Raw genomic sequence first — 18,341 nt, 5'->3', positions numbered from 1 at the left:
TCCTGCTCACATGTCCTTTGCTGGGAAGAAGCACATTGCTTCCTGAAACCCCTAATTCAGCCTAAAGTCTGATGGCACATGCTCATTTTTAGGACTTGCATGGGCAAGCAGGAAAGAAGGTGCCAAAGCATGGAAGGAAATGAGTAGACCTAACGTGGAGGAAGAAAGTCTGAAATAGTTGGGGCTCAGAGAGAAGTGCTGAGGCTTCCAGAATGCTGAGCCGAGGTCCCTTCACTCTCTACTGGTAGCTTCAGAAAGACCATAATTGTGTTTTTTTTTTTTTTTTCCCTTCCTGCTTGTTTTCTCTTCTTACTAGCTGAGTACACCTTAAATGCCTTCAAATCAGCTTTGTACCAGCTGAAGAGGTCCTTGTCCTGAAGTGTGTCCAGGGGTGGGGAGAGGCTTTGAGCGGAAATAGTATTTAGTGGCAAAGAAAGGGAAGGAAAGCAGGTAGGCCAATTTTGGGGCCATTCCAAGAAAGAAAGGAGCTGTCTGAGGAATATCCTGGCATAGTGTCAAGAATAAAGACTCTGCTGCTACAGAGACCAGTGTTCAAACCCCAGCCCCACCAATTAACCAAATATCTCAACTCTCTCAACCTAAACTACTACAAAATGAAAATTAGAAAAATATCTATCATTCTGGGTGCTCTGGAAAGCCTGCAGGTATGCCTCATCTGGATTCAAGAGGGAGTCCTGAAGCCTCACTGGCTCTGGATGGGACCACTATAGTGGAGGCATGAGGGAAAAGTGCAAAGAATCCCAAAGACCGGGGTTGCCTGGGTGGCACAGTCGGTTAAGCATCTGACTCTTGGTTTCCGTTCAGGATCGTGCGATCCAGCCCCACATCGGGCTCTGCATTCAGCATGGAATCTGCTTGAGACTCTCTCTCTCCCTCTGCCCCTCCCCCCTGTATGCGTGCTGACACACACTCTCTCTCTCTCAAATAAATAAATCTTTTAAAAAATCTGAAAAATGCAAACAAAGAATCCCAAAGACCATAGTCCTCCTGTGATCCAACTACTGAGGTAACCCAGCTCCCACCTACCTACATAGTTGGCTCTGTGATTGGACCCCTGTAGTCTGATCTCTGCTACTTTGTGGTACATGCATTTCTTAGCCAAAATACCAGACTTGAAAACCTCTCACTGGACTAAGTACAGATACTATTTCAGATGAACTCATGTATTCATGAAAGGGTCCAGCACATAGCTGGTTCTCAGCACATTGATTGCTATTTCTCCTTTCCCGTGGTTCAAGACAGAAATGTTCACTCGTCGCAGGAAGCCTGCGGCCACACAAAGAGAAAGGACATTGCCACTTGTTCTTCAAAGTTGGGTCCAAGTGCCACCATCCCCTTTTTGAAGTCTTGTTTCCTGGCTACAGTCACTCGAGCAGAGCTGATTGCTGCCTCCTTTATGTCTGTCCTGTATCATTTGCTTCTTTCTATAGCATCCCCCATGACCCCGTTCTGCAGTGAATGTGTCTCTACACAGATGCTAGCCCCCAAGTTCCACAAAAGCAGAGTGGTGTTGCCTTTATCTTTACATTTCCAGAACCTAGCACTGTGCCTGGTCCAGAGTAGGTGTTCAGTATTTCGTGGATAAATGAATGAACAAACAAACCAAGAGGAAAATGGGCAGAAAGGAGCAGGTAGATGTTGAGGGATCGCCTCCCACTTCTTTTTCCCCGCCGTAGCAGCCCTTTCCCCAGGTCTCACGTCCAAGTTCCCTACCCATCCCCAGTCTTGCTAAAGATCCCATCCTGGGCCTTAGGAAGCATTGCTTTGGCTTACAGTTTGGGAGATTTGGTCCTCACTGGACAGTTAGTATGGTGAGAGATATATGTGAGTCAGATCATGAAACTTGTGATCAGGAGATCCACATGACTTGGTCCTGGCCGGTGACCTGTTCGTAGAAGTTCGGTGTGAGGCTTCTGGGAAGTCCTTCAGAAAGGGATGAATTTATCTTATGTCCTTGCCTCTTGCTCCCTGCTGGGAACATAGACACAATTTCTAGAGCTGGAGCAGCAGTCTTGGGACCTTGGGACCTCTCACATCTCGTACCTGATATCTCTGAATCATGAACCAGTGCTTACTATCCCCTACCCTTGAGTTTTTAATGACGTGAGAAAATAAACTCTTCTGTGTTTGGGTCACTGAAATCCTATCTATGTTACTTGCAGCCGAAGACAATTCCAAACTGATAATCTAGTTTTTTTTTTTTTTTCCTTAGACATGACTGGGTCAGTTTATGTTTGGACTTTTTACGTTTGCTTTTCCCTCTGGCCGAAGTGCTTTTCTCACAGATCATCACCTGACTGACCCCTTCTTAAGGACAGATACTAGGTTAGAATGTCACCTTCGAGGGGGGGGGCTCTCTGAAGACCCCATCTGAAAATAACTACCCACAGTCATCCATCATTCTTTAAATCATATCACTCTGTTTTCTTCACTGCATTTATCACTCTCTGAATTGCACTCTCTTTTGCCTGTTAGTTTTCTCTCAGTGCATTCAGGCTGCTATAACAAAACACCATGGACTGACTGGATGGCTTGCAAAAACAGAAATGTATTGCTCATCGGTCTGGAAGCTGGGCAGTCCGAGACCGAGGCACCACATGGTCATGTTTGGTGAGGACTTTCTTCGTGGTCCATAGCTGGTGCTTTCTTGCTATGCCCTCACATGGTGGAAGGAATGAGGGATCTTTTTGGAGCCCCTTTTATAAGTGCCCTAATCCTATTTATGAAGGCTTCCCCCTCATGGCTTGAGCTTTACCTGAAGGCCCTACCTACCAATACTGTAACTTTGGGTGTTAGGTTTTCAACATAGGAATTGTGCAGGAACATAAACATTCAGACCCATAGCACTTCTTGATCATCCTCACTAAGAATGCAGGAACCTTCTCTATTCTGTTCAGAGCTGCTATATCTCCAGCACCTAGAACAGCACGTGGCATATGGTGGGTGCTCTATAAATAGTTTCCCAGACAGGGAGGAAACTTCCAGAGTTGCAAAAAGCATATCTGTCCCCATAGAATACACTGTCCTATGTTGCATAGGTTTATACCTTCGGAAACAATGGGTTAAGTGCATTTTAGGACCTAACTGCTGTATCTAACATAATTTAGATGAGTTTCCAGTTCAATTTTTCTTAATGACCTTACTGTAATCTTGATCTTAGGTCGTCTTGCAGCTTATCCTTATATCTAGAAAGCACTGCCTCTCTACCTTTTATTCTTAATAGCTCATCCGATTTTAACTCCTTGATGAAATTCTTTGATTTATTAAAGGAAGTTTTAAAATTATTCCCAGAAGAGTCTCGCTGAATCTCAAGTAGGTATTTTCGAACTGATTTCTCGAGTGCCACTGCTTATATTCCCTGCAGGCCCTATCCCCTTTCACCTCCTGCCTGGAGATTATACTCAACCCCTTTCAAAGGTACCTTGCCTAACTTCCTGCCCTCCCAAGTGGTTCCTGCACCTCTTATCTTTTCCATAGGTCCATTTAAAAGTGGCAGAGGCTTGTTAATCTCCTTGGGACTCTTCTCTTTTGGATTTCCGTGTGAGGAGTATGGTGGGCTATGAGGAGACTACACATAAGCCCTTGACATTCAGAAGAGTAAGTGATCTCTTTTAATGGCTAAAGGGTTGGGGCGCCTGGGTGGCTCAGTCGGTTGAGCGTCTGCCTTCGGCTCAGGTCATGATCCCGGGGTCCTGGGATCGAGCCCCGCATCGGGCTCCCCACTCCGCGGGAAGCCTGCCTCTCCCTCTCGCACTCCCCCTGCTTGTGCTTGCTGTCTCTCTCTATCGCTCTCTGTGTCAAATAAATAAGTAAAGTCTTTAAAAAAATCATGACCAAAGGGCAGGCTTTTATAGAGAGAACTAGGTGTAGATGTAGACTAATAGGGATGGGACCATCCTTTATATACTTTTAGAGAAGCAGCAGCTGATCAGTTTGAGTTACAAGTCAGACGGTAGGAGGAGAGCCCGGGAATACAGGTTGGGTGCTGTGGCTGAGAGAGTTAGTTGTTGGCCAGTACCCATCCTCTCCCTTTCCTTTCTATTTAAGGTGCCAATCAGAGAAGAATACGCTTCCCAGTCTCCGCTGTAGTTAGGTGTGACCACATGATGCAGTTCTGGAAGAAGTTTTGTTTGGGCTTACTTAAAAAGAGCTGACCAAGCTCGGAAGTGTGGCCCTTTCCCCCCGCATCCTTTCCTCTAGCCTGGAATGTGGAATTTGGACTGCTGACAGGACTGCTTTTCTTAAAGTCATGTCTTGTAGAGCAGAGGAAATAAATGAATATGGTTACTTCTCTCGAGCTGTGCTTTATGTAGATATCCTTTTAGAAGAGACACAATTAATCTTTCAAGGGCTAAAAACTTTAAAAATTCCTTTTAAAAGTGATCCTAATGGAAAATCATTATTTATTCAATATCCACTGAGCAGATAGATATTAGGGTGATATTTTATCAAATAACTTGAAACATAATTTAAGTAATCTTAAAATACACCCTGCCCACTGATCCCCTGTAATAATGAACACCTATGCCTCAGAAATCGCTCTTAGGTGTGCCTTTTTTTTTTTTTTAAGATTTTATTTATTTATTTGAGAGAGGAGAGAGCACGCGAGAGAGTATGGGGCGGGGAGGGGCAGAGGGAGAAGCAGACTCCCCGCTGAGCAGGGAGCCCGATGTGAGGCTCCATCTCAGGACCCTGAGATCAGGGCCTGAGCCCAAGGCAGATGCTTAACTGACTGAGCCACCCAGGCACTCCTTAGGTGTGCTTTTTAAGTCTTCTATTGTTTAAAAACGACATACTGGTTTTATAGTTACAAATCAGAAAGAAATAATGGTCGAAAGTAATAGATAAGTCATAAAATTGAGCTCATCTAACCAATCAGTTCTTACTGAAGTCTTTGTCAGAATAGGTTTTACAATCCCACGAAGGTTAATGAACGAACAAAATGGACATATCCTCACTGACTTGCCACTCAGGGTGCAGGCATAAATGAAACACAGCCTTGCTCTCTTGTACTTCACCATCTAAATAATAAAGTGACAATAAATTTTCCTAAAGTTCATTTTAGTTTAATTTTCTCTCTGACTGGAGCATTTGTTAAGAAGGCTCTAGCAGGGTGAAGGTCATTAGATCTGTTCAAAGCATAAAAAGGCGAACTTCAATAGGCAACTGGAGAGCCCTTGTCTAGATTCCATACCACCTGTCATTTTGTGGCTAATAATAGCACTGTTCTTTAATTTGGTCTGAGTCAGTACTGTGTCAGTTGCTTATGGTTCTTAAGCAGCAGTATTAGTACTGCTGAAGGACCACTAGCACCTACCCCAGTTCTAGCCGTGCGGACAAGAGAAAGTGAGCACCGTGTATGTGGACTGTCACGTGCCCCCCAACCGCACCCCCCCCAGCCAAATATTCTCTCCTACAGCTGGATTTTTGTTCCACCTTTATGTTCCATGTTTACACACTAGTAGTTAAATTGATTAGAGCCAGCGGCTGACCACATTGGGGATTCAGTACCTTTGTGATCACATTCATTTCATACAGAAAACAATCTAGTCCTTGGTCACAAACTCCACCCTTAATATGAGTTAAATAAAGTCTTTTTTTTTTTTTAAAGATTTTATTTATTTGAGAGAGAGAGAGCATGAGAGGGGGGAGGGTCAGAGGGAGAAGCGGACTCCCCGCTGAGCAGGGAGCCCGATGTGGGACTCGATCCCAGGACTCCAGGATCATGACCTGAGCCGAAGGCAGTCGCTTAACCAACTGAGCCACCCAGACGCCCCGAGTTAAATAAAGTCTTGCAAATGATAAAGCACTGGGCACTGGGAAGTCTTTGTGTGGAAGGGTTGAGAGAATGTACAAAGTGCTAGGCTGAGCTCTACCTCCATTCCCACTGGGCCCAACAACCCAAAGTTTCATTCTCCTACAGATGGGCCAGAGGAATTTGCTCTGGGTTGAATTATGTCTCCTCAGCCCCGAATTCTTACGTTGAAGTCCTAACTCTTATTACCTCAGAATGAGATCTTATTTGGAAATACATTGTTGTAGATGTAATTAGTTACATTAGTATGAGGCCATACTGGAATAGGTTAGGCCCCCTAATCCAATATGACTGGTTTCCTTATAAAAAGACAAAATTTGGACCCACACACATGAACAGGGAGAAGGATGTATGAAGATGAAGACAGAGACGCTTCAACAAGTCAAGGAACAACCAGGATTGTCAGCAAACCCACCAGAAGCTAGAAGAGAGGAGCAGATTCTTCCTCCCAACCCTCAGAAGGAACCAACCCTCCCTACACCTTGATCTTGGATGTGTAGCCTCCTTCAGTGAAACAAGAACTTTGTGATGTTTAAGCCACCCACTGTGTGGTACTTTGTTACTGCAGCCCTTAGCACACTAACATAGAATTGTTCTCCCGTCCTTCCCTTTGATGGATAGCATATATCTCTCCCCTTTCATTATTTGACCAGTGAGAGTTAACATTTTTAAAGCAAAAACACCTGTAATAGAAAGGGAACATACAGGACAGAGTGGGTGGCTTGGCAGGCTTGCCAACCAGGCCTCTTGTACTAAAAGCATTACCGAGTGAGCTGCGAATCTGAGTTCTCCCTCTCCCTGCTCTCCTGACTTCCTAGCAAACAGAATAAGGAACAAATAAGAACCAGCTAAAAGTGGGGCTGGGAAAAATTGGGCAGAAGAGTGAAATAGGAGTCAAACAAAACTAAAACAGACCACACACACAAAAAGGAAAAACCAGGAGGAGAGAGAGAGAAGCAGAAAAGAAGAGAAAACTAGGCATGATTGGTCAGGAAACCACTTGCTGGGGGGAAAAAATCTGAAATCTCGGGGTATGAATCTCTACGATATTCATTATATTATTCCCAGAATCCATTAGGAAATTAAGGTTCTTCTTGTGATCATAGTGTGTTCGCATCTCAACAAATTATCTCTGGAATTCAATCATCAAACTTCATGCATGATGCTTATTTTATTTTTTATAGTTTAGTTCTGTAGCCAAAGTCTGTATGATTCCTCCTGAATTAACCTGGAACCCTGGAGTGATGAAGCCAGAAGACTCGGGTCATTCAGTTCAGCCCTTTCGTTGAGGTGTACAGAGAATTTAACAGACTTTTTGTCCAATGTCACACAGCCTGTACCAGAGCTAGGCCAAAAGATTTTATAAATATGATGTAATTTATTAGGAATAGAGTTTGATTTATACAAAGAAAATCTTCCTAAACTACTTTTGAACCCTCACATATCCATATTGCTTTTAAGGTATTGATGAAGAAGCCTTAGGGCACCTGGGTGCAGTCAGTTGGGCATCCTACTCTTGGTTTTGGCTCAGGTCATGATCTCAGGGTCATGAGATCGAGCCCCATGTTGGACTCTGCACTGGGCATGAAGCCTGCTTGAGATTCTCTTTCCATCTGCCCCTTCCCCCTACTCAGGCTCTCTCTCTCTCTCAAAAAAAAAAGTCTTTGATAACCATCTGGGAAGCCTCAACTTAGAAAATTCTTCCAAACATAATATAAGGAACTAAGATAAACATTTATTTCAGCCAAGGTATTTATTTGAAAAATATTGGATGGATAAATTTATTTTTCATATAGGTGTATCATGATATCCTGAATTTTGCATGTCTTATGAATAATTATACGAACACTAATCTGAATTTCATAATAGTGTAACCGTGTGCTAGTCCGTCTTCTGCGTGCTTGATATATGTTCACTTAGTCCTTATAATGCCGTGTGGTTCAGTGTCATTAGCTATTAACCCCACTTTCTGATGAGAAAACCGCGGCAGGGAGGGACAGTATCTACCTTCATCCGAGGTTACACCATTTGTAAAAAGGGCAGGGCTGAGATTTGAACACAGGCAAAGTCTGACCTTTAGCACCCTGCGAAGCAGTATGCATCTCAATACACATGGATTCCCAGCAAGTGGTAAAGCCAGGATTTTATCCCAGTCTAATCTGATTTAGAGTCAGAGCTCTTTCCCATCACTCGATACTGCCTCTCACATTTTCGTACTTAAACCTCACGTTCACTTTGTCAGCAGCCACCGCCAGGAGGCAGAGGTGTGAAGGAGATGTAGGGCAGCACAAGCACCCCAGCAGCCGTGGAGGAAAAGGGATCCCAACGCCCAGCCCACCAGCCACAGCATCATCTCCGGTGTCTGCTGGAGGGTACTGTCTCCTCTGGGTCGTTCCTAGCCAGCGCACTGTGCTCTTTTCTCTTGGTTCTCAGGGCATGGTGTGTTCGATGGAACTGGTGCCAGACCACTGAATGATCGGCATGGGTTCTGGTCTTAGAGCAGCCTTGGACTGGCAGAGTATCCTCTAGAGGCTGGGAGTCATGCACTTGGCCCCACAGATCCTCTCAACTACCCCATGGGGACCATGACAATGAGTTGACAGAGGAGGGAATTGAGATTCAGACAGTGAAGTAGTTCCGTCAAGGTCACAGAAGATGGTTCTCCACCCAGGTCTGCCTAAATGCTAAGTCTTCACGTATACTTGCCCAAGTTGCCTCTAAAGTCGCTTGAAACCCTCTAAATCTCCTCAAATACAAAACAAGGAAATTGTGCTATATCAGTATACTCTGCCCTGAAGCCCTAGGGATTCTTCAAAGGTGTCTCAGAAGTCATTTTGGGAAGGAAGTCCAAAGTCACCGGCCCTGGTAGCCACCTGCCCCTGATGTGTGTGTGTGTGTGCGTGCGCATGTGCGCGTACACACACACACACACACACACACACACACACCATGCAGGGCACAGCAATGCCACTTTCAACCTGCCTTCTAAGTCTGACTTCCTACATTAAGATGGAAGGAAGATTCTGCTGCTAAAACAAGTTGGGGACCATTCTAGCAAGTGATCCCTGAGGCCTCTCTTAGCTTTAATACCAACGAGGATCAGCACTGTAAAGGGACAGCAACTGTGGTCACTCAAACCAGGCAGAAGAGACTGGGGATTCACCTGGCTGGCTCTGTCCAGAAGACATCTGTTGCCTTTGAAAGAAAAGGATGTACTGCAACGTTCGCTGGTCTAGACACGGTTTGAGAAGGTGTCATGATGACGTCTGTGATGATGGCCTTCTTACCCAGGGCCAGCTAGTGAGAACCACAGTCTATGGTCACCGTTCCTTGAGGGAGTCATTTGGGGATGAAGGGGGTCTAAGCATCCGTGGCTTAATCCCGGCTCATTGGCTTTTCTCCTCTTTTTTGTTTATTTTGCTTCATCCTCTTTTTACCGTGTCTGCCTTCAACCCAGTCTCCCTCCTCTGGCCCCAAAGCCAGGTGATAAACAGGAAAGGAGTGCTCTGTGCTGGTTAAGAAATAAGTCATTTCATTTACTCCTTCAAGTCTTGTTTTTGCCTCACCTATGTTTCTACTCAGAGCAAAGCTTTGGAGTTTAGGTGATAGCTGTTGGGCCGGCATCTTGATGAATGCATGGAGAGCCAAGTTTTCTGTTTCCCCATCCCTATAGTTCCTACCCCTTTCACTAAAAGCTGTGTATGTAGGAAAGAATAAGGCCAGGTGTTATTATTCATGGTGATAGTGATCATACCTTTTTACAAGACACTTACTGAGTTATATTTCACACATCATAAACTTCACTCATTTTGAATGTGCAATTCAGTGATTTTTAGTAGCTATAGAGTTGTACAATCATCACCACAGTTCAATTTTGGAACACTTCCATCACCCCAAAAAGTTACCTCAAGCTCATTTGCAGGGACTCCCTGTTCCCACTCCCAGATCTAGGCAACCACTAATCTACTTTCTGATGTGAATAGATGTGCTTTTTCTGAGCATTTCATATAAAAGGAATCGTACAATATGTGGCATTTGGTGACTGGTGTCTTTGATTTAGCTTACTCTTCTTGTGATTCATCCATATGGTAGCATGTTTTCGTATTTCATTCCTTTTTACATAATACTTCTTTAAATGGCAGAATTGTGTAGGGAAAAGATCATGGATTTCAGAAGTATGCAACATGGGGCCAAATCACAGTCATACCACTTCTTAGTTGTGTAACTTTGGGCAAGTTCCTTAACCTTTTTGAGACTCATTTGTAAAAATAAGGATAATAATCATCTTTCCCTCAGAGGACTATTCTATGAATTAACTGGATTGTGCTGGCAAGTGATGGGTGCTCAAGAAATCCAGTCTTTGTCTCTACATTTCCTAGGAGGCTTTGCTTTTCTTAACCCGGCTTCAGATTTTAAGGCGAATGCTACAGTCTCCCTACCAGCTTTCACATCAAACTTGACATGAGAGCCAACATAACTAGCAATGTCAGGAACGGAATTCCACCAAGGAAAATCATCACATCCTTCATTAATGAAACCTGGATGGTAAGAAGCTAAAGGGATTTCCTTCAGTTATAATGCTGTCATTTCTTTAGAAAGAAGGTTAAATTGTATTCATTATTTTAAGGAGGAAATGTTTCAGGTCCTATCCTAGAACATTGTATAGAGTTGGCCTTACCTTTGCAAGGCTCTAAGAACAACATATTTTCCCACTAAGTCTTACAAAATTGCTCCCAATAAAATCAACTCTCAGGTAATATAAAAGTAAGTAGCAGGGGGCTTACCAACCCCCGAGTATATAAAATCCATCTCAGATCCTCAAAACTCAACTTTGAGCCAGTAGTTTCAGACTCCTTCTTTCCTGAAACTTTGGAAGGACTTGAATTTCATGTGTGTAGCAGCCCAGACTAAATTGAACTCCTTGTTTCTTTCTCCAGTCTATCTTCTGTGATTAGAACATGTCATCAAGTTGAGTTTCACCTTTGAGGAGTCCTGAATATAACCCCATCGTACAGTCTTGGACACAAAGTTGACAAAGATGCTACTCTTTTGCTCTGGGCATAACATTTCCTGTTGTAGATCTGTTTCCCCTTCTGAATCATGGTTTCGCTCCAGTTTTTATTCCACCACTATTCTCCTTTGTGTTTCTAGCTGTTTTACCTCCCTTCTTGTCTGGGGTTTATTACAGCTGCATTTCTTCCCCAAAGTCCTTAAACACTGAATCCCTTTCCACCTTCTGGATGAAATTCCAGATTCACATCCTGTTAGGCACAGTGTAACAGTGAAAACAGAAAAGGATGAGGTTTCTAAATATTTCTACCAAATGGGTTTGTAATATACTTTATGTCTCATTTCAAGGACATTAGATAGTGCATCTTTTCTCATGGTATAAAATGCCACTTGTTAAATGCAGTTACTGAGAAAGGCAACATAGAGCTTTCTAATCTATGTATACCAATAGTCACTGTACGTATTACCGGCATTATACATATTATTGGCCTTAAAGATGGCAAAGAGTGATTCTTTCAAGTAATAAATTAGATATAATTCCTACACATGATCAATCTGCAATATTATCAGGTTAGTCTAATAGACTTGAACTTCGATTATGATACAGACATACACAGATAAACAGATAAAGGCTTTATCCAGACGGAATCAAACAATGTATTTCTATAAGGATTCCTGTGTTTCCTTGCTCTATGTTCTTATTTGAGTATAGTAACTTGACAAAATCCATGACTAACTTCTTTCCTGATATGGAGAGATCAGGAAGTAGATGAGGTCTCAAAAGTGAAGTTTTCGCTCACTGTATTAGCACCTAAAGTAGGACTGGGAATCCATAAGGGTGATAAAAGGAAATAAAAATAATGGGGAGGGGCACATGAACAGCCTAGATTTAGATGGATTTGTGAATTTCCACAGTCTTCACCAAAATTTTCTTCTGTTAAAACTTTCCTTTCATACACTACACTGAGGAGAGTAATTTATATCCAAGACTTTATTTTAGGGATTTTATTTTAAATGGTATCACAGGAATTTATCTCATGGTATAAATAGTTTAGTAAATCTAGGATTTAGCAAAGACTTTTCTCTCTACTGAACTGGACTTTCGTGCAGTAGCTGTTTAGCAGCAGATGACAAATAATCTCGAGGTGTGATGACTTAACTTCATTTTGACAGCCAAACATTCTGCAAAAAATTTCTCAAGCCCCGAGTCCCGATATGTGGACAGCATAGTGCAAGTTAATTTTTTTTTTTAAATCACTTAATGACCCAAGTCTTGAATATATGTATATTCAAGAATCTCACAACCTTCAGATTGTAATTTAGCACCTAGTTTGTCTATAGCTCTCAAAAGAATCCTGATCTCAGGGTGATTGGTTAAAATCCCAGATTTGCAGAGATCGCTTCTGAGGTCTTGAACACCATAAATAACTGTCAGCATCCATGCATCATGTATATGAATGACCAAATAATGCCAAGAATCTCCTACCCCGAGATGGCAGCAAGTTTTTGGTGTGCCTGACGAGCCATTTCACAGCCTTTGGTTCTTGTCTTGTGCATTTCCGCCCGGAGTGAGGGGCAGCTGACGGAGACGTCCCCGATAGAAATGACCAACTCTCGATACAGGGCCACTTGCGTGTTGAACTCTTGGACAAGCTGAAAAAGAATTGAATTTCCTTCACCAACGTTTCCTATTTGGGTGTATACAAACATGGGTTTTCAGTGACCCCTCAGCCAACTCCACAAGTCTCCAGCTAAGGAGCCTACAGACTGCTTAAAGATCAGGGCACAAAGATGGTAAGTTTCTCTTTGTCCAAGGCAAGTGTTTATTTTCATCGGGAAGTCCGGTGGTGGAAGCTCTATTTCCAGACCTACTCCCTCCCCCTCTACCATCCCCCCTCTTCCCTTAGACTCAGTTTCTGAAGAGCAAGAGCATATGCCACTCCCAGGTCACTAGAGCTTGCTGTTGGGAACTCTCACATATAATGCTCTCCTGTACTACAGCTAAGATAAGGATTTTAAGTTGCGTGGGGATAAAGGCCAAAGATAGGTTGCGAGAGGGAAACCGTTCACCTCCTGCCAGGCCACTGAACCAGAGACTGGCTCAGGAGCCTGATGGGAAGACCGGCCACGGCCTCTGCGCTGGAACCTTCGTCCCCTCTGCAGCGCCCCGTGTGCTCTGTTTGGGTTTATTTGCTGCTGTCTCCCCACAAAGCAGCACCCCCACCTTCCCATCCCCTCCCTCCCTGGTGAGCAAGCCACTTCACCGTGTCTTTTGCATCCACCGTTCTCTGAGGGGGTAGAGGCATGACTTACAGCCGCTGACCCTAAAACCCTTGCCGTGGCACTTCTTTGCGGGGACATTACGACCCGGGTGTCACCCCGAATCTGGGGACTGCAGATTTAAAAATAGTGCATGTGCACGTGATCGGCATGGAGGAGCTGAGGGTGGGGGAGTGGCTGGCAGTCAAGCAAACGACTAACATACAAGATGCCCCCACCTCTTCTCCAAAAAGGAAAAAAAAAAAAAAAGGCGCAGTTTTCACCTACCATCTTGCAGTCGTCCAGGGCTCGTTGGGTTTTGTGGGCGCTCTCGGAGTTGCTGCCCCTGCGCTCCCAATCCCCACTCTGCAGCGGGGGCTTGCTGATCTGGAAGATCGAGGAGCGGGTGGACCGGCTGGGGCGCTTTTTGCGCCCATTCGGTGCAGAACTCATGCATACACATCCACCAAGCCGAAGCCGCTGGTGCAGTGCGCCCCGGCGCGGGCGGCCCGGTCGTTGCCCTGCGCGCCGCCAAGCAGCCGGAGCCGGGAATCGAGGCGCGGCGCTCACAGGGTTGGGGCTGGCTGCGCGGGTGGGTAACCTTCAGCTTGAAGGAGAGCCGGGGAAGCGCTGGCTGTGCGCTGCAGCATCGCTTCCACTGAGCAGGGAGGAAGGGGCTCGGTCAAGTTCTGCTCAGCAGCATTGCCGGCCCTGTCCCGGGAGCTGGGCGCTGGCGCGGGCTCGCACTACCTTCCCCTCGGCATGGATTGCAGCGCTGGGCGAGAAGGAACGCGCCGCCAGGCGGTTCTGAGTTTCCATTCAGATGGGGGAGCAGCTTTCAAAGCCTGCGCTGTAAGGTGGGAGTTGGGGGGGGGGGCGGGTATGAGTGTAGCTCTCGCCTCAGTGTCTTCCCGCAGCGGCGCTCCTTCGTCTTTCCCCTCCCTCCCCCGTCGCCGGGCCTGGAAGGCTGGCAGTCCCCGAAGCAGGCAATGGCTCTAATAGGCTGCCTTGATCCCCCGTCTCTACGGGCTCATCTGTTTGAGGATCCCAAATGAATCCGTGGCGGGACTGGCAGACGCAGGCAATCGGTCCGCCTGACGTGGTGCGCTGCCCCGCACATTGATAGGACGGGAATACTAATGTGATCCGTCCAGAGAACCCCTGCCCCCCCCCCCCCCCCGCCGCCCTTCTCCCTCCACAGTTTATGCACTTACCCAATCAAATCTCCGGGAACGTCAGTTGCAATATTACTTCATCTGCGCTATTCTTAGAAACGAAAAGTGTCATCAGAGTGGAGCACATTGCCACATGCTGGGACCTAAACATGGATTTCAAATCAACCTGTGTGCGTTGAAGGCCCTCACCATCTGAGACCATCTGGGGGCCACAGATGATCAAAGCCCAAACCTAGGAGCAAGCGAGGTTTTTGATTCAAAAGGAAAATGTTTTGATGACCTAAAAGGAAAGCTTTGTTTCCCTGAGTGTGTTGTTGCTGTACTTGTGTTTTTGTTTTGTTTTGTTTTGTTTTTGTCTTTGTTGGGCATGCAGGGAGGGGGACTAGCAGCCGGTAGGGCAGAACGCACAGCAGGCTTCAGTCAAATTGGTCCTCCTTTCGTTTTCACCAGTAAAGTTCCCGGTTCCTGTTCCAGAGTGTGACTTTTTCCTGTTAGAGACGTAACAAGTAAGAGCCACCAGGCCTCCCTTCCTTGGACGTTCAGAATGACCAGTTCTCCTTTATGGAACACCAGTGAGCCAGAAGCTGGTGGAGCTGGCTCAGGGAAGTGGAGGGGATGACTGCATAAAGGGGGGTTGGGGGTGGGAGTGAGTTGCTGGGCCATTTTAAGTCCACTTTTAGCCCTGACATCCTAAGATTCTTGTGGGAAGAAAAGAGGTGGAGTTGGCATTCTGGTCTAATGTTTGTTCTCATGAATGATTTATTTGGAGGGGACCGATAAAGAGGTCTACCACAGGGGAACTAATTATGTGTCCAGAAGCCTCATGAAGAGCAAATTAGACATTTCTGGTCACTCTCTTAAGGGGATATGGAGAGTACACACAGAGGGATAGTCAGAAATAGGAAGACTAACACCTTAAGGAGGGTGTCTCTAGGATTTTTTTTTCTTTTTTTTAACAAGACAGGTAAACGTAATGGAGCTGGATAAGAATGATGGTTGGTCTTTGTGCCCAGTTCCTGTCACAGAGCTCCTAAAACCCTTGGAATTTCCTGAGTGATAAGGGTGATAAAAGTCTTTTGTCACCAGGAAGACTAAGAATTGGTTAGAAGTTTGGAACTCTTAGTCCCACCTCCAACTTCCCTGAAGAGGAGAAGGGCTAGAGATCGATGAATCATGAATAGCCAGTAACTTTATCAATCGTATCTACATCATGAAACCTCCATAAAAACCACTACATAGTGGGATTCGGGGAGCTTCCGGGTTGTTGAAGGTGTGGACGGGCTGGGAAGGTGGCAAGCTCCACATCCCCCCTCTCATACCTTGCCCTCTTCCTTCATCACATTCTTTATAGTAAACTGGTACCTAAAGCCCTTTCCCAAGTTCTTTGAGTCACCCTGACAAATGATACAATCTGAGGGGGGTTTGTGGGAACCCCTGAACGGGTGTCAGATGCAATCCAGAGACTTGATACTTGTGACTGGTCTCTGAAGTGTGGGCATTCTTGTGGAACAGAGCCCTTAAACCATGGAGTCTGATGCTAACTCCGGGCAGTTAGTGGCAGGATGGAGAGGAATTGTAGAACACCCAGTTGGTGCTGGAGAGTTGAAGTAGTGGTGAAGGAGACACCATCTGTTGGGGGAACAACAAACCCTAACAGGTGGACATCTGAATGGATATTCAGTTGTATTTGCCTAGTATTTGACAAAAGATTGAGAATCAGTTTTCCCCAAGAGTGGGAAGGAGGAGGCATTAGCCCCCAGGTTGACCGTGGTGTGTTCCCCCTCCCTCCAGATTCTCGGATGACTTGGAGAGCAGGGTGGGGAGCTATTCTGTTAGCAGAGTCTCCCCAAATATTGGGAGATAAAAGAAGTTCACTCTTACCCAACTCTCTGACTATTCTTTCCTCAGTCTCAATTTTCCCTGTGCTTCCTGTGTGTAGGGAGAAGTTGAGGAACACATCTGATGATTCAGTGAGATTTGCTAGCATTTGATGAGTGGTAGAGGGATGCTGACGAAGAAGATACAGGCAGGCTAAGGGGCCTTAAGAAGAATGGATAGTACTCATTTATAAACTGTTTAAGTCCCGGTGATATAAACTCCTTTCTTAACAAGTAACTAACCCTCCCCACCTCCGCAAGAGTTAAAGTCTGCTTTAACCCAAGGTTGGTAGTCCTTTGGAGAATTAAAGGAAAGGAGACCTCGTTTTACATGTGTGTGGTCAGAGGATAAAGAAAACAGGACACTGACGGTCAGTCTTCTGGAAATCTTTTGCCGCCAGTCTGTTATCTCATCCCTTTCCCTGCAGGGCAGTAGTGGCCGCCACCAGATTTGAGCGTCTCAAAGCTCCTCAGTAGTAGGCTTCTACTCCAACTACAACCATCTGGTTTCGACTCCCCCCTTCTTCTGCCTAGAGACAATTTCAACAAATTCAAAGAAAAAAGGCAACATAATCGTGCTGCCCGGTTTCTAGCCATATTTCTTGGAGGAGGTGGGGGGGAGGGGAAAAATGGGTTCAAACTCAATGCCACATCTGAAGGACTACAGGTTTGGAAATCTGCTGGGAGATTAAGCGGAAACTGTAGGTGCCCGTTGGCTTCCCCGATACACAGCCCAAGCCATTTTCCTGAGAGGGGAGAAGAGTTACATCAGTGCCAGAGCTGTCTCTCCCAGGGACAAATGCTGCCATCAGAATAGCAGCAAGCAGGCTTAGTTTCCTCACCTTCCCCCACAGCCAGAACAGCATGAATTTACATTCCTGGGGCTGTCTGACTGTCCAATAGAAGGGTAAAGTACAGTTGGAAATCCCAATAACAAAGGCACATTTTCTGGTTGTCCAGACCCATTTTGGCACAGCCCTAATAATGGGTCCTCTGTAGGTGTATTTGCTTTGACACCATCTCCTATCCTAGATTCACTCCAATATAAGATCCACCTTACAGTTCACATTCTCTATTTTGTTATTTCAGAGAACTCATTTTGATTTGCAATTTTTAAAAATAAATGTTAGTTTGGAGTGAATATGAGTGTCTGTTAAGTTTCTTCAAGTTGGTGCTATAAGGAACCACAGCGAGACCCAGAGATGCACCTTTCAAATGGGGCTGACTTCTCATGAACGGAGGTACTGGGAGGCAAGTTTCATCTGGGAGTGAAGTTCAAGGTGGGGCAAAAATGAAAAAGGACCTTATTTGTGTTAAGTCTATGACATAGGTGAAGAAATATTCATGAAGATGCTGAGCTCTGAGAAGTTGGGGAGATTTGAAGGGAATGATCAGGTTATTTCCTGTTAGTGTGAAAAGAGATTGAGTTATTGAGAAGAATTTAGTGAGTAAACTACCTACTAAATGCTTTATTTACACTAAAAGCAGAAGGAAGTACAATATACTGGGAATACATACTAGTTTCAAAAATATGTTTGAGTATTTTCACTAGTTGCACTTCCATGTTCTGTTGGTTCTAAAGCTTATATAATTTGGAGGCCCCCTTTTAAAGAAAAAGAGTCCTGCCACGTTGTTTTGTACATGAAATAAAACACATTTTGCACCGGTTGCTGTACCATCGTGCAGATCGGAAAAGCCTGCGCAGGTGAGGTTTGCCAAAGCGAGTCTTCATTACCTTCATGGTAAATGGACACATTTCATGTCTATTTTATGCACTGGGCATCTGATGGGCCTCCTCTGTTTTTATTCCCCCTTTTCTGATAATAGCTCCTTAAGTTTTCGTTGACGAATCCGTCTTACCTCATTTCTTCTGACATGGCTCATGAATGGGCATACGTCTTAGACACGGTCAAAAAGAGTGGTCTATTCTAGTGGCCACAGTGATTGGATAATAGTGGGCATGACATCGAAGCTGAGCCAGTGAACTTTAGGCCTTGGGGACTCCGGAACTCTTAGGTTGAAACATATGAAATTGCCATTACTCAGCCGTTTTTGATCTACATCAGTGGTAATTTCATGTATTTCAACCTAATATTTTTTCTTTCTTTTGGGTTTCTAGGGTGATAAGATGAAAGCCTGGAGTTTCTGGTGGCAGCCTTTGTCACTCAGGGTCAACCGACTGCC

General features: G+C 45.0%; 1 protein-coding gene across 1 annotated transcript in view; it reads right to left on the bottom strand.

The window, feature by feature from the left end:
• Nucleotides 1-13,558, bottom strand: part of RGS7BP (regulator of G protein signaling 7 binding protein) — a 96,707-nt gene extending 83,149 nt beyond the window's left edge. The window contains exons 1-2 of the mRNA XM_028123911.2: nucleotides 13,394-13,558; nucleotides 12,333-12,499 (exon numbers count right to left, since the gene is read on the bottom strand). Coding sequence (XP_027979712.1) covers nucleotides 12,333-12,499; nucleotides 13,394-13,558 — 332 coding nt within the window. The remainder of the gene's footprint in view (nucleotides 1-12,332; nucleotides 12,500-13,393) is intronic.
• Nucleotides 13,559-18,341: the final 4,783 nt, after the last annotated feature.

The sequence above is a fragment of the Eumetopias jubatus genome, unplaced genomic scaffold (assembly GCF_037043125.1).
Source record: "Eumetopias jubatus isolate StellerSeaLion01/CBP00866 unplaced genomic scaffold, mEumJub1_p1.0 scaffold_5, whole genome shotgun sequence".
Taxonomy (NCBI): domain Eukaryota; kingdom Metazoa; phylum Chordata; class Mammalia; order Carnivora; family Otariidae; genus Eumetopias; species Eumetopias jubatus.
Note: the sequence above shows the minus strand (reverse complement) of the source record. Positions and strands in the feature narration are given on the sequence as shown.